This window comes from Spermophilus citellus (assembly GCF_964194105.1).
Source record: "Spermophilus citellus genome assembly, chromosome: 5".
In the NCBI taxonomy this organism is placed as follows: Eukaryota; Metazoa; Chordata; class Mammalia; order Rodentia; family Sciuridae; genus Spermophilus; species Spermophilus citellus.
Window position 1 is genome coordinate 75,134,902 of NC_138186.1, and position 13,590 is coordinate 75,148,491.

The following is a 13,590-nucleotide window of genomic DNA, read 5'->3' on the forward strand; positions in this document are numbered from 1 at the left end:
TTCACAAAGAATCATATAATCTAGTATGAGCAATAAAGTATTTTTATGGAAGTAAAGGCATTCATGATATAAAGAAAGAGAGATGCTTAGGTTACCCTAATTCAAGGATAGCAAACTCAATAAGAAGCAGATAACAAAGATGCAGTGAGCCAGCTGATGAACAGAAGAGTCAATACTTGCTTCCAGGAAGGAATCAGCTCTTAGCTCTATCCAGTCACTATCATGTCAAAACATGGCCCCAGAACTGCTAGTTCTAAAAATTTACAAGTAATTCTAGAAACTTGGATTTTCACTTAAAATTTCATGATGTTTAAATATTTCCAAATAATTCAAAATTAAAGATGGGGAGTGAAAAAGACAAGAAAATTTTCTCGGCTATCCACAACCAGGTATCACACAACTGGAATGCAGTTCAGAATGTGCAGCTACTTTAGAGGATCCCAGGGCACATCAGGTTACCCTGACTTCCACAAGGTAGAATGTGTGTCAACAGTGACCACCCATATTTTCCCCTCAGTGGTATATAGGGTGACACTGAAAAGTGAATGATGGTCAAAATAAGTTGCTATTAGTACAGCTCATAAAAATAAAACATTCTTCTTATGCCTACTATGTGTCAGTTGTCTTCTAAATATACTACATTATTATGAAATCATTTGATCTCAAACCAAACTCTAGGGAGAAAAAAATACATTACCATCCCTGTTTTAGAGATGAGGACACCTGAGTCAACAGAAGACCAAAATATTGCATCTTATAAGAAGTGGAATTAGGATTTGAACCCAGCCAGTTAGTTCCAGTATACCAAGCACTGAACTTATCCTTAATGAACACTACATTGAGAATGCTCCCTCACCATGCTGTGGTGCAGGGATGCTGAAAAGCTGGGGCAAGGTCCTAGAGGTTGGTGAGGAGCATTTACCAGCTTAGAGAGTTCCCACTAGCCAGGCTCTAATCTCCTACATATGCATCTGTAGATTCTGAACACAATAAGCTACAGTCCTTCTCATAGAGATGAAAACAGGTAAAGAAGTTCTGAAGAGTCTAAGGGATTGCAATATGACCAACATACTCTTGTATGCAGTACTCAACATTTATGCTATTATTAAATAGATGTAATATTTTATAGGTTAAGTCTTGGTATACCTGGGGGAACTAGGCTAAACTTAAATAGAAGAGATGACATTCGAGTGAAGACAGAGAAGATGTGAGACTAACCAGGTTGGAAGAACCATGAGCATAATAAGCACAGGTATGTAATTTTATGTTGATACATAATATAAATATGCAAATATAATTCAACCTAAGTTAGGCAATCCCAATCCTCTACTACAATAGTTTGATTTGATCTCAATATTTCCACCAGAGCAGCTTTTCCCATCCCATCATTCCATCAGATGACTGCTTTGCCTCATACACTTGAATGGCCATAAAGAGTGTTTTGAATAAAAGATATTTTCATAAGTTGTACTTTTATCATCATAGTGCTTCTTCTGAAGGTTGTTTATGAGGCTTAATATAACTTAGTCATTTTGCATTTCAACTCAATGGCTCAATCAAATTAACCAAAAGAGGCTAAACCTAAAGGAGTTCTGTCAAGCATTAAATTTAGACCTTAATTTGACCTAATAAATTTCCTTCCAATATAATAACCAGTGTTATTTACATTCTAAATATCACTGATTTCATTCACTTACTTCTAATTTTCCCTTACAGTTACCTTTCAATGTCAATACTTTAGAAACCTTTGTTTTGAATTCTGTATAATAGGGATAGTTTGAGGTACAATCATCAATGCATTTATTTACCAAATACTTGCATTTTAACAAAATAGTAAGTAATCAAAATAAATGAATGAGTGAATAATAAACCGTCATCAAGTTTTAACCTTTGTTAGTGATAAAATGGATCAGAGGGGTTTTTCGGGATAGTGGAATAGAGGAGGTTGCTTTCCTGGTTGCTCTATGGTGTGAAACCAAGAAAGCAGACAGGCAGCTTCTCAGCAAGGTGGGTGAACCAAACAAATAAGGAGACAGGGGCTTTACTAGAATTTAAAATTGGAAATTTAAAGTAGATCATGGACTCAGGAGGTTGGATATATTAAAAGGAAGAAATTCCCAGTGATGTAGCCACTGCAGCAGCTGAGCTTGAAGCACCAGACAGAGCGGTCCCTCCATGAGCAAACTGGAGGGATAAGGGAATTAAAAAATCCACATTTTCAGGAGACCTGAGGAGTGTCTGCATACAGGGCATTTAGAGATTAAGGACATTGGCCGACTGAACTGAAAGGCATGCTGCACAATATCCTTCTGAGGAAAAGAAGCTGACATCTCTCCAGGCAGCATGCAGAGGACAAAAGAAGGAACAATTTCCAGCCATGGCATTGGAGCCAGCAACTGAGGGAGCCAATTCCTGCAAACCCAAGTTTGGCCCGAAATACAGGCCCAGTAAACACACATTGCACTCCATAGAGTGCTTAAGTGACCAGGAGAAAGTCAAATGTGGAGAGAGGTTCACAAGGGGAACAACTGGTCGTGGAAACACACCCAGCTAGCTCTATCCCTCCCCCTCAATCTGGCTGCTTGCAGGACAGGATAGGAAAAATGTGTCTGGCCTGGAATTTGAAAGGGCAGGGGTGGGAAAGATTGTTTGGAGACTGAACCTGAGACCAGGAAATGACATAGGGGACTAAGAATTGGGTCCCCCACCACACAAGTGAAACCTAGGGGTGATTCCTAGGGTACAGTCTTCCAGCATGGACCAGCAAGTACTGGGCACAGGAGGTGCATTGATTCAAAATCTCCAGACCAATTGACATTCAGCAAAGAGCATGGAGCCCATCTAAGCCTAAACCCTGCTCCAGGAATTTCATCCATGGGATTACCACTCTTACTCCAGCAATCCAGAGGGTGGAGCACCATGCTCCATATGAGCCCACCTAAAACTGTTGAGAAGAGAAGCTGACAATCTTTTGAACTCCAACAGAAAGAATTTTTTAAGTTTTCTTTTTTTATTTTATTTTTTTTCCTTTTTCCTTTTTTTCTTTTCTCTGTTAAATTGTGGTCTTAATGGTGTGTGAACATTTATACACACTCATATTTGTTTTCTTCTCATTTCTAGCATTTTTAAAGTCAGTTATTTCTCATGGATCAGCTTTTTTTGAGGGCTATAATGTTTGATTAGTATATTTTAGTTTTCTTTTGTATTCTTTTATTTTTATTTTTAAGATTATTTTTAATATATATATATTTTTTTCCTTTACCTGTTTCCCTTGATTCTCTTTCTCTTTTCTTCCACCAACAGTCAATCTCTATTGTTCTCTCTTTCACTCTTCTTCAAATTTTTTACTTCTATCTTTTATCCTCCTCCCTCATAATCATTACATCCTATATCACTTCTATTATCTCCCTATCCACCATTTGAAATTGTAAAACCTTTTGCAAGCTTGCTATTTTTATTGCATGCAATACAATACAATCATATTATTTCTGTTTATTGTGATAATTAACATTTTAGACATCATAGCAGGAACTATTAGGTTTAATGCGGTACATTGTTTGCATTGCTTGTTATTATTTGTCTCTCTCTAAATGGTGAAGTGCTGGAAACCTTCAGGGACACAACAAGTCCACAGCATAGAAACTCTACTACCTCATATCCATACTGATACATGGGTGGACACACAAACAACATGAAAAAGCAAGGGAACAAATCACCTGAGACAAACCAAGATCCTTCAATAACAGAATCCAATGACACCATGGTGAAAGAAATGTCAGAGAAGGAATTTATAATGGACATAGTCAAACTAATCTGCAAAGTAAAGGATGATATAAGGAGTAAAATCAGAAAGAAAATAAAGAGATAGAGACTCTGAAAAAAATCAAGCAGAAATCCTTGAAATGAAGAAATCAATAAACCAAATTAAGAATTCAGTAGGCAGCATCACCTACATCACTTGCAAGACAGAACCTTGGGCAATGAAGGCAAAATATACAATCTTGAAAACAAAATTGACCATGGAGAAAAGATGTGAAAAGACCATGAACAGAACTTCCAAGAAATATGGAATAGCCTGAAGAGAATAAATTTAAGATTTATCGATAGATAAAGGTTTGGAGATACAAACCAAAAGAATGCACAATCTTTTCAATGAAATAATATCAGAAAATTTCTGAAACCTAAAAGATGAAATGGAAAATCAAATACAAGAGGTTTACAGGACCCCAACTATACAAAATTAGAACAAACCCACACCAAGTCACATTATTATGAAAATGCCTAACATTCAGAATAAGAATAAAATTTTAAAAGCTGCCAGAAGAAAAAAGGCAAGTTACAGTTACAGGAAAACCACCTCAGATCTCAGCTGATTTCTCAGTCCAGACCCTCAGAGCTAGAAGGTCTTAGAATAATACATTCCAAGCTCTGAAAGAAAATGGATGCCAGGCTAGAATGCTATACACATCAACATTAAGCTTTAGAATTGATGATGAAAGAAAAACCTTCTATGATAAACAAAAGTTAAAAGAATTCACAGCTATAAAGCATGCACTTCGAAACATTCTCAATAAAATATTTCTTGAAGAAGAAATGAAAAACAGAAGTGAAAACCAGCCATGAGAGGAATGACACTAGAAGAATAGCCAATCAAAGGAGAAACTAATTCAAAGTAAAACCCAGAAGTAAATCAAAATGCAAGGGATTAAAAATAATTTCTCAATAATAACATTGAATGTAAATGGACTAAACCCATGAATCAAAACACAGACTGGCAGATTGGATTAAAAAAACAAGACCCAACAATATGCTGTCTTCATGAGACTGACCTCACAGGCAAAGACATCCACAGACAGAAGGTAAAAGGATGAGCAAAAAACATCATTCACATGGATCTCAAAAAAAAAAAAAAAAAGGAGTTTCTATCCTTATATCAGATAAAGTTGACTTCAAGCCAAAGTTAATCAGAAGAGAAAGAAGAATACTTCATACTGCTTAAGGGAATTACACATCAACAAGACATAATGATCATAAATATTTATGCCTCGAACAATGGAGCCTCTATGTATATCAAACAAACCCTTCTCAGTTTCAAGAATCAAATAGATCACAACACAATAATACTGGGTAGCTTTAACATGCCTCTATTACCACTGGAGAGATCCTCCAAACAAAACTAAATAAAGAAACTATAGAACTAAAAAATACATGATAATTTATACTTTTCAGACATATATAAAATATTTCATCCATCAATGACTGAATACATATTCATCTCAGCAGCACATAGATCCTTGTGTTCTTGCTTTTTTCTTGATTAGAGTTATTTGATTTTTATCAACTTTTAGCTGTATTGTTTCTTCTCTATTTCATTTATTTCTGCTCCTACTCTTATTTTTCCTTCCTACTACCTAATTTGAAAATAATTGTGATTGTTAATCTAGCTTCTTTCTAATATAGTACTTTAAATTATAAATGTTCATCTGAGTACTGTTTCATCCCAGAGATTCTGATATTTTAAGCTTTTACTATCACTTGAGCTTTCTTCCTCTATTTGTGAGCCACTTAATTTTGAATTAGCTGACAAGTGGGAATGAGGTTCTATATATCTTAAGGTAATTGATTTCTAATGTAATAGTCATGCAGGAAATATAGCCTGCATGATTTCAAATTTTTAAAAAAAGTAATGGAAATCCTTTTTATATTGATTGTATTGGTTGCATATGTGTCAAAACATGTCAAAACTGATCAAATTGCATACTTCAAATATGTGCATTTTATTGTACTTCAATTTTACCTCAATATAGCTATGAAAAAAAGAAAGGAAAAAGATCAATGTTTATCAAATTTGTAAGAATATGTCAATGAGAGAAGACTATGCCTTCAATAACCTTAAAGTGTATTCTTTAAAAAAAGAAAGGAGAAAATGAGTTAAAATATTTACAGCATAAATATTCAAACTAGCACATAAAAACTTGCATCAAATAACCTAAAAATATTCATACCTATTAACCCAATCTTCCTACCACTGGCAATGTAGTCTAATAATCCCAAATGTATAAAATTGTGAATGTGTACTGCCACCTTTATTATAATAGTGAATATCTGAAAGCAGCCTGGAGCTAAATTGGAAAAGTTAAATGCTTTGTGGTAATTCTTTTCAGTGGGTTCACTATTTACAAATGAGTGCTTCCATTTCCTTTCTTGTCACCGGGATTACTACTCTCTTTACCCTACTGCTCTCTGGCATCCAGAGTTGCCCTTCTCCTGCCTGCCCTTATACCACTGCCATGGTGTTTCTCTAAATCACAGTTTTGTTCTTGATATTTCTCACTGAGCATACTCCCACAATTTCCCTCAACCTTCAGGAAAATTTTAAATTAATATTCTCTGAGCCCTTGAATAATCCAGCTCTACCAATTTCTTTAGTTTCTATATCATACCATTTTCACACAAAAACACTGTCTCCATCTATTCCAACTATTTTCATCATTCCTCAGATCCACATTTCCTTCTTGTGTAGGTTCCTATTGATTTTTCTGGCTTATCACAGAGAGAGCATTATCTACTTTTCCAGACACAACTAAAAAATTAACCCTGTGGGTAATTTGCTATAGCCATCCCACTCAAAGATGATTAATGTTTTATTTGGGAGGAGGAGAGTGATAAATAAATCTTTTTTCTTTTTTCAACTTTTACTTATTTTAATTGACAGGTAAAAATCATGTTTATTGAGTACAAGTAATTTTTTGACATATGTATACATTGAGAAATGGTTAAATAAAGCTATTTAATATATGGCAAGTTGCTTCACATATTTATTCTGTGGTGAGGATACTTAAAATCTCCTTTCTTAGCAAATACAAATTGTTTTTTATTAACTGTAGACACCATGATGTACAATAGATCTCTTGAACTTACTCCTCTTATCTAACTGAAATTTTGTGTTGTTTGACTAACATCTTCCAAGTCCTTCTACTTTCCAGCTTCTAATAACCTCCATTTTGCTCTCTGTTTCTATGAGTTCAAATTTTTTACTTTCCAGATGTAGTAAGAAGTAGTATTTGTTTTTCTGTAAAAAATAAAGTTCACTCTTTAAGTGGCAGAATCTGAATTTAAACCTCATTTTAAACCCTTGATCTTTCTTCTCCAAAAAGGTGAGAGTTGTAAAGCTTCTGATTTTCTCTCGAAGGATGGGGGTTGCTCTAGTCAGCTCTTTCATTGCTGTAACCAAAAGATCTGTCAAGAACAACTGGCAGGAAAAGTTTATCTGGGGGCTCAAGGTATCAGTCTTTGGTACGTAGTCATCTGTCTCCATAGCTCTGGGCCTGAGATGAGGCAGGACATTATGGTTTAAAGAGTGGCAGAGGGAACATGGTTCAGGACAAGGTAACAAGAAAGCAGAGAGAGCTCTGCTTGCCAAAGACAAAATATAAACCCAAAGGCACAACCCCAGTGACCTGTTTCCTCTAGGTGCATCCTATCTGCCACCTAGTTAATAGCTATCAGTGAATTAATCCACTGGTTAAGTTATATGTTTCATAATCTAATCATTTCACCTCTGATCTTGGATTGTTTCATGAATGAGCTTGTGGGTGAACACTCATATGTAAACCAACACAAGGGTGCTCAACTGAGTAAAGATATCCAAGACTAAAAGTCTAAGGAGACATAGGTACAGCAGACAATGATAAAGGACCTACTCAGGAAACAAAAGTGTAACAGTAGAAGGTAGTATTTTAGATGTATCCTTGTGTATAACATTGACTACATGAAATAGGAATCAAGTAAATGTTTTCTAGTCAATGGATGAATAAATGACTGAATGACAACCAGGCTCACAATTTTGAAATATGAAGCTAGAAAGCACATTTGACTCAGATCTATCCTTCATTAAACTTTCTAAATAAGATTGTATTGAATGTCTGGCAGGACCTGATGGCAACTTAAGAGATTAATGTAATCAAAACAACTTTATTTTGGATAAAATATTACATGAACTCTTTCAAAGTGTTCTCTGGAAAAGCTTAGAGAAAGAGTCTCAAACTTGTGAAAAGATGATCTGCAAAGACTCTGTCCCTTAACCTATAAATTCCACCTTTTTTTAGGGTAGTTTTGTTGTTGTTGCTGCTGCTGCTGTTGTTTGTTTTGTTCGTTTTTATTCTGTTTATCCTCAATGTCATGCTTTCTCCAAGATTATGGTTACTCTCTTTAAGACATGGAACAAATATTAAATCTCATGGTTCTCAGTAACATAGCTAAACATTTCAAATGGATGTCCTAAACATTAAGATACAATTATGGGAGAGGGAATAATAGAAGTTAATTGATTAGACAAAGGGAAATGAAGGAAAGGAAGGGGGATGGAAATAGGAAAGACATAGAATGAATCAGACATAACTTTCCTATGTTCCCATATGAATACATGACCAGTGACAATCCACATCATGTAAACCACAAGAACGAGATCCTACCTAGAACAAGTTATACTCCATGTATGTATGTCAAAATATACTCTACTATCATGAATACCTAAAAGGAACAAATAAAACAAAAAGAAAAGAAACAATAGAAAATAAAGTAACTTCAGAGATGTTAAAAACCACCAGATTCACCAAATCCATACTGTCTATATAGCCTTTGGGGAACACCTTAAATCTAAACCATGGATGATTTACTATGCTTCTAGTCCCAAATCTGTTTCACATATGATTGAGATACCTGCCCAAACTATTCTCCTTTGGGGTTGTCTGGTTTACCAGCACTTCTTAAGTGAGCTTCATTTGGAGCTTATTTGAAAAGTTGGAACACTTTTTTTTTCTGATTCAGTAAATGATTCACTCCTTCAAACAAGCTATTTCTGCAAAGTCACTTCAGTCTAAACTAAATTAGATAGTGTCTGTGACCATTATAGATGAGAACCCAGAAGAACACCATTTCCCAATTCATAGGAAATTGGACATTTTTAAGTTGACATTTTTCCAGTGAGGCAACTGAGGCTCTGACTGATGCAGCAACTCACCCCACTTCATAGTTAGGAAACAGCAGATTTCAAATCTGTGGGGTTTAAACTGTCCTTTTACTTATTTCTTCATACTACTTGCAAACTTAATAGGGAAAAAATGCTCAAAATGAAAGATGTTGCCTTTTGATTAATACTAACTGCTAAACACTCTTATTAAAAAGGCAGCAAGAAATTCATCACTTTTTAAACTTCACATTTCAAGTGAGAGTTCAATAGCATCTCTGTCCTTTGAGGTGAAGCAAAGCACAAAAGGAAAATCCAAGCAAGCATCTTGGGTATTACAGAAATTAGAATTCTACTTAATATAAGGGGCTCAAAATTGGCTGCACTATCTGCACAAGTGTCCAGGTTCTCATCCCAAGCACAGCTGTAGAGGGATTAGGCAGTCAAATGTCATGGGAAACCTGGATAATTTCTAGTTCTTCTTCCAACTTTCCAACTTTTCAGTCTTCATCACTTTTGCAATAAAATATCCAATCTGACAGATTTTCACATCTATTCAAAAAATATAGAGCAATTATCATTAATAAGGGCCTCTGTGTGAAAGAAATGCCCAGATGTGAATGATGTAGTTGCTCCCACGTGAAGAGCTGTGGATCTCACTTTCATTCCCAACAAGCTGTCAAATGGACAGGAACAGCACCCCTGGGAACGAGGCCAGGCAAAACCTTCAGGAGGAAATTTCATTCAAGGAAAGTATATCTAACCAACAGTTTCAGAGAAAGCAAAAACAATTTTATAAAAATCTAATACCAAGTAATTTTCATAATAGGAAGCTAAAGTTAAAGGAAGGTGAAATAATAAAGGAAGCAAAAAAGTTTGATCATTTCTTTGGGTCTGGTGCTTGGGCTGGTTTTACTCAATGTTTTCATAACTGAACTGAAATTTTTCAAAGAAATTAAAATTTTATAGCTAAAAATATATGTATTTGAGTATGTGAAATCAGTGTAATTTGTGAAGGCTTTGTAGATGGGAGGAAAAGTACTTCAAAGGCAAGAAAAGATATGTAGGAGAAAATTAAGTATACATATAGTATGTAATATGCATTTATGATAATGGGCTCTGTAATACAGTGTGGAAAAGATTTAACACATTATAGAACCATCAGTGAAGATATTAACTAATGAGATGTTGCATATAAAAATACTAGGCCTCATCAAAAGGAATATTTTTAATAGGAGAGGAGAAGGTGTTCTATCCTATTAAAAAATATAATGTGCATATAACTCAAGTATTAAATATAGTTCTAAACATTGTACCTAAGGAAAGCCTTACTGGGCTAGAAATTGTAGATAGATTTTTTTATTTATATAATCATTAATCACACATAATTATTAGCAGAGGCAAATAAAATTCTATCATGTAAAGAGAAAAAGTGTAAACCTAATTTTGCAAAACTGAACACTTAGTGGGGATATTACTGGTCAGTATAACAGAATAAAGCATTTATGAGGAATGGCTCCTTTTCAATTGATGTTCAATATTCCAAGCATTGTTCTAAGCCCTTAACTGTATTAATTAAGTCTCTTCCAATACTATTAATATTCCAATGAAACACAGAGAAGTATGAAAATTTGCCCCACGTCACACAGCTAGTAATTAGTAGAACCAAGATTAAAACAAACCTATTTGAGTTCAAGGAATGTGTGCTTAACTACCACAAATGAAACAAAAATATAATTTTTAGCATTAAGAGTTCTTAAACAGAGTCCTCCTAAACTGCAAGTAGGTAACAGAGTTAAATAAAAATAAATATAAAATTAACTATAAACCTTGAAATCAGAAAAGCAAAAATTCTAAATCCTAAGTGACAAAACTCATTGAAATATAAAAGTAGAATCAGAAAGTCTCTGTAGAGACACACAGATAATAGCATAAAGCAGGGAAATGGGTAGGTTGAGGTAAGTAATTCTCTAGCCTGAAGTCTACCCTCTAGCAGGTCAACCAGAGCTTTCCACAGGGCTACCCTCAGTGCCCTATGAGACCCAGGCAGCAAGCAGGATGCACTTCTGATCTCACTCCAGATGGTGCCATTTCTTCTGCCGTGTAGAAACACGAGTCCTTAGTGCCTACTTATCCTGGGGTTTTCTGTGTTGAGTTACAAATACCTGCAAGGCAGAGAACCAACCAATCTCATTCAACTCACCTGGTGCAATATCGCACACAAAGCTCTTGATACATAGATTTTAATTAGTATGGTTTGCTACCATTTCCCTCAATTTCACAACTTAAACACCCTTGAGGTCATGCTTAGAGAAATAAAAATGTGTTTTCAATGTATTTTATTCTGTTTACCACTTCTAAGAATTTGGTTGAATGCCTGACTTTATGACATAGTTAGGAAGAGGGAATCTCACTAAAATATTCTTTAGAGAAGCACCAAGTCTAAGATTACTACCTGTTCATTATACTGAAGCTTCTGACCCAGAGTTTCTTTGGGTTAGGGAGGCAACCATCCTGAGGGACTTTATTGACATTACCATCTGCCCTTCTTCATCCAGGGAGCATTTGTTCAGCTGCCATGTTTTTGCAGTTAACTTCATGCTGCTGTTTCTCACAGTGCCAGAGCATCTGGTGTGGCCCTCGGGCACTGTCCTTTTCTAAACACTGTTCAACTGGAAAGAAAATATCATACATCCTCTCTCCTCCACTTCCCATTTTCTTTCTCCTCCTGAAATTATAGCCTTGTACAAGAGAGTATGAAGGGGGCTATTCCATGGAGAACTGATTCAAAGAGCCTGCCTGAGCTTGCCTTTAAAATTACATCTATTAAATACAATGTTCTGTTCCAGTTATTCAGAACTTTTTCCAAAAGGTAGAGCATGTCTCTTGCTGTGAAAATTATGTACATTAAAATCATATTGTTGAATTTTATATGCTTATAAGATTGAACAATCAACTTTTTGTCTAGACTGGTCTTGGGGAGGGTGTCTTAAGGACTTTCAAAGAAGATGGAATACCTGAAATCCTAGGCTAACACAGAGCAAGTCGGGGAAGAAACACAGCTCGTCCATAGGCTCAGGACTAGTACATAAAACCTAATCCAAGAAGTTAAATAATAGAAGTAAAAATCTCAAAAAGCTAAAAATGTTCACACTAATCACACTCAGTTTCTTTCTCTAAACTGTTATTTGCAGTTATAAATTGACCTTCATTCATGGATATGTCCACAACATGTGACAACGACATGACACTACAAGACAAGCCACAGCTCTCCTTAGTGAGTCCCTTCTTCGCATAGCCTCACCCAGTGTTCAGGTGGAAAGTGTATTCATTCCCAGCTCCATCCCAAGTAAATGGTTTACACATATTATGTGTATTCAATGACTCCATATATATTAGATGTCAGCTATCATCTCCACTTAACACAGAAGTAGCCAGAGCAGTTCTCTACATGTTACTTCTGTACATGGTGCCCTGATTGACAATGTCATTTTACACATAGTGGGAATGCTTTTTGCATTATATTTTCCTCACTTCATCTAAAGAAAAAAATCTTCATCCTCCCAGATATAACCACACTTTGCATCTGAGTCCAAATTTTAGTCCTTCATAATGGTCTTTGGATAATACAAGAGTAGAAGTTATTTACATACAAATTTAGAACTGATGAGAAATGTTATATGTTGACAAATCATCATCTGAATACAGTCCAGATCCAATAAGTGGTTATTATTATCTAATATTTCATATATTCCAAATATAATTTGAACAGGTTTTCACCTTTAGTCATTTAATCTTGAAGTACTTTTATTAGACTGAGACAAAATCTTTGAGAAAAGCAAATATTTTTCTTTCAATAACAACATAGAAACAAAAATGTTATTGTACACTGGTGCTTCTAAAACTCAGTGTCTAACAAATTTATTTTAAATGATTATTCAAACTAAGTAAGCTTTCCTATATGAAAATTCTGAACTATTTAGTTTTTATTACATTTATAAACTCAATATATAATAAAGAAGTGTTTCTTCACAAACCTCTCCAAAGCAGACATATAACAAATATAATCATGCTATCCTTATTCCTACTGGTCCTCAAATAGTTACACAGAATAATAAAGAGGTTTGCTGTCAGCATTTTGATAAATAACATTTTAATTATTAGCTTCATACCTCCTGGAGAAGGTCCCCTTCATCATTCATCTCAACACTTTTTTATTTAAGCCAGCTTTGGAAACCACAATATCTGCAACAAATGTTTTCAACATGTATTTATATGTATACCTCTAACAAAGCCTGCAGATGATGAATTCCACAGAGGCTCTTTCCAGAGGGATCTAGCAGGTAATAAAAGATAAAAAACATCAGACTCTGATGTGTCATGCCCTAGGCACGTAGGCTAGAAAGGCTCTAGAAGAGTCAAATGACAAATGCTCATTTATGCCTGACTCCCTGCAAACAAAGGACATACAAAGCTTAAATTTGTGTTGACTGACTTTTTACCTCCAACATACTGAATTTTGTTATGCAACAATTGTATTCTGGAATGAAATCTATTATTGTACTCAGATGATGAAACATTTGTTAGGCAACCATTCTTATCAAAGCCCACAGACAAAAATA

General features: G+C 35.1%; 1 protein-coding gene across 1 annotated transcript in view; it reads right to left on the reverse strand.

Moving 5' to 3' along the window:
- LGSN (lengsin, lens protein with glutamine synthetase domain) overlaps positions 1-13,170 on the reverse strand; it is a gene marked incomplete at both ends in the record, with an annotated part of 48,680 nt that extends 35,510 nt beyond the window's left edge. Inside the window, one exon of the mRNA XM_081296199.1 lies at positions 13,141-13,170. Coding sequence (XP_081152325.1) covers positions 13,141-13,170 — 30 coding nt within the window. The remainder of the gene's footprint in view (positions 1-13,140) is intronic.
- Positions 13,171-13,590: the final 420 nt, after the last annotated feature.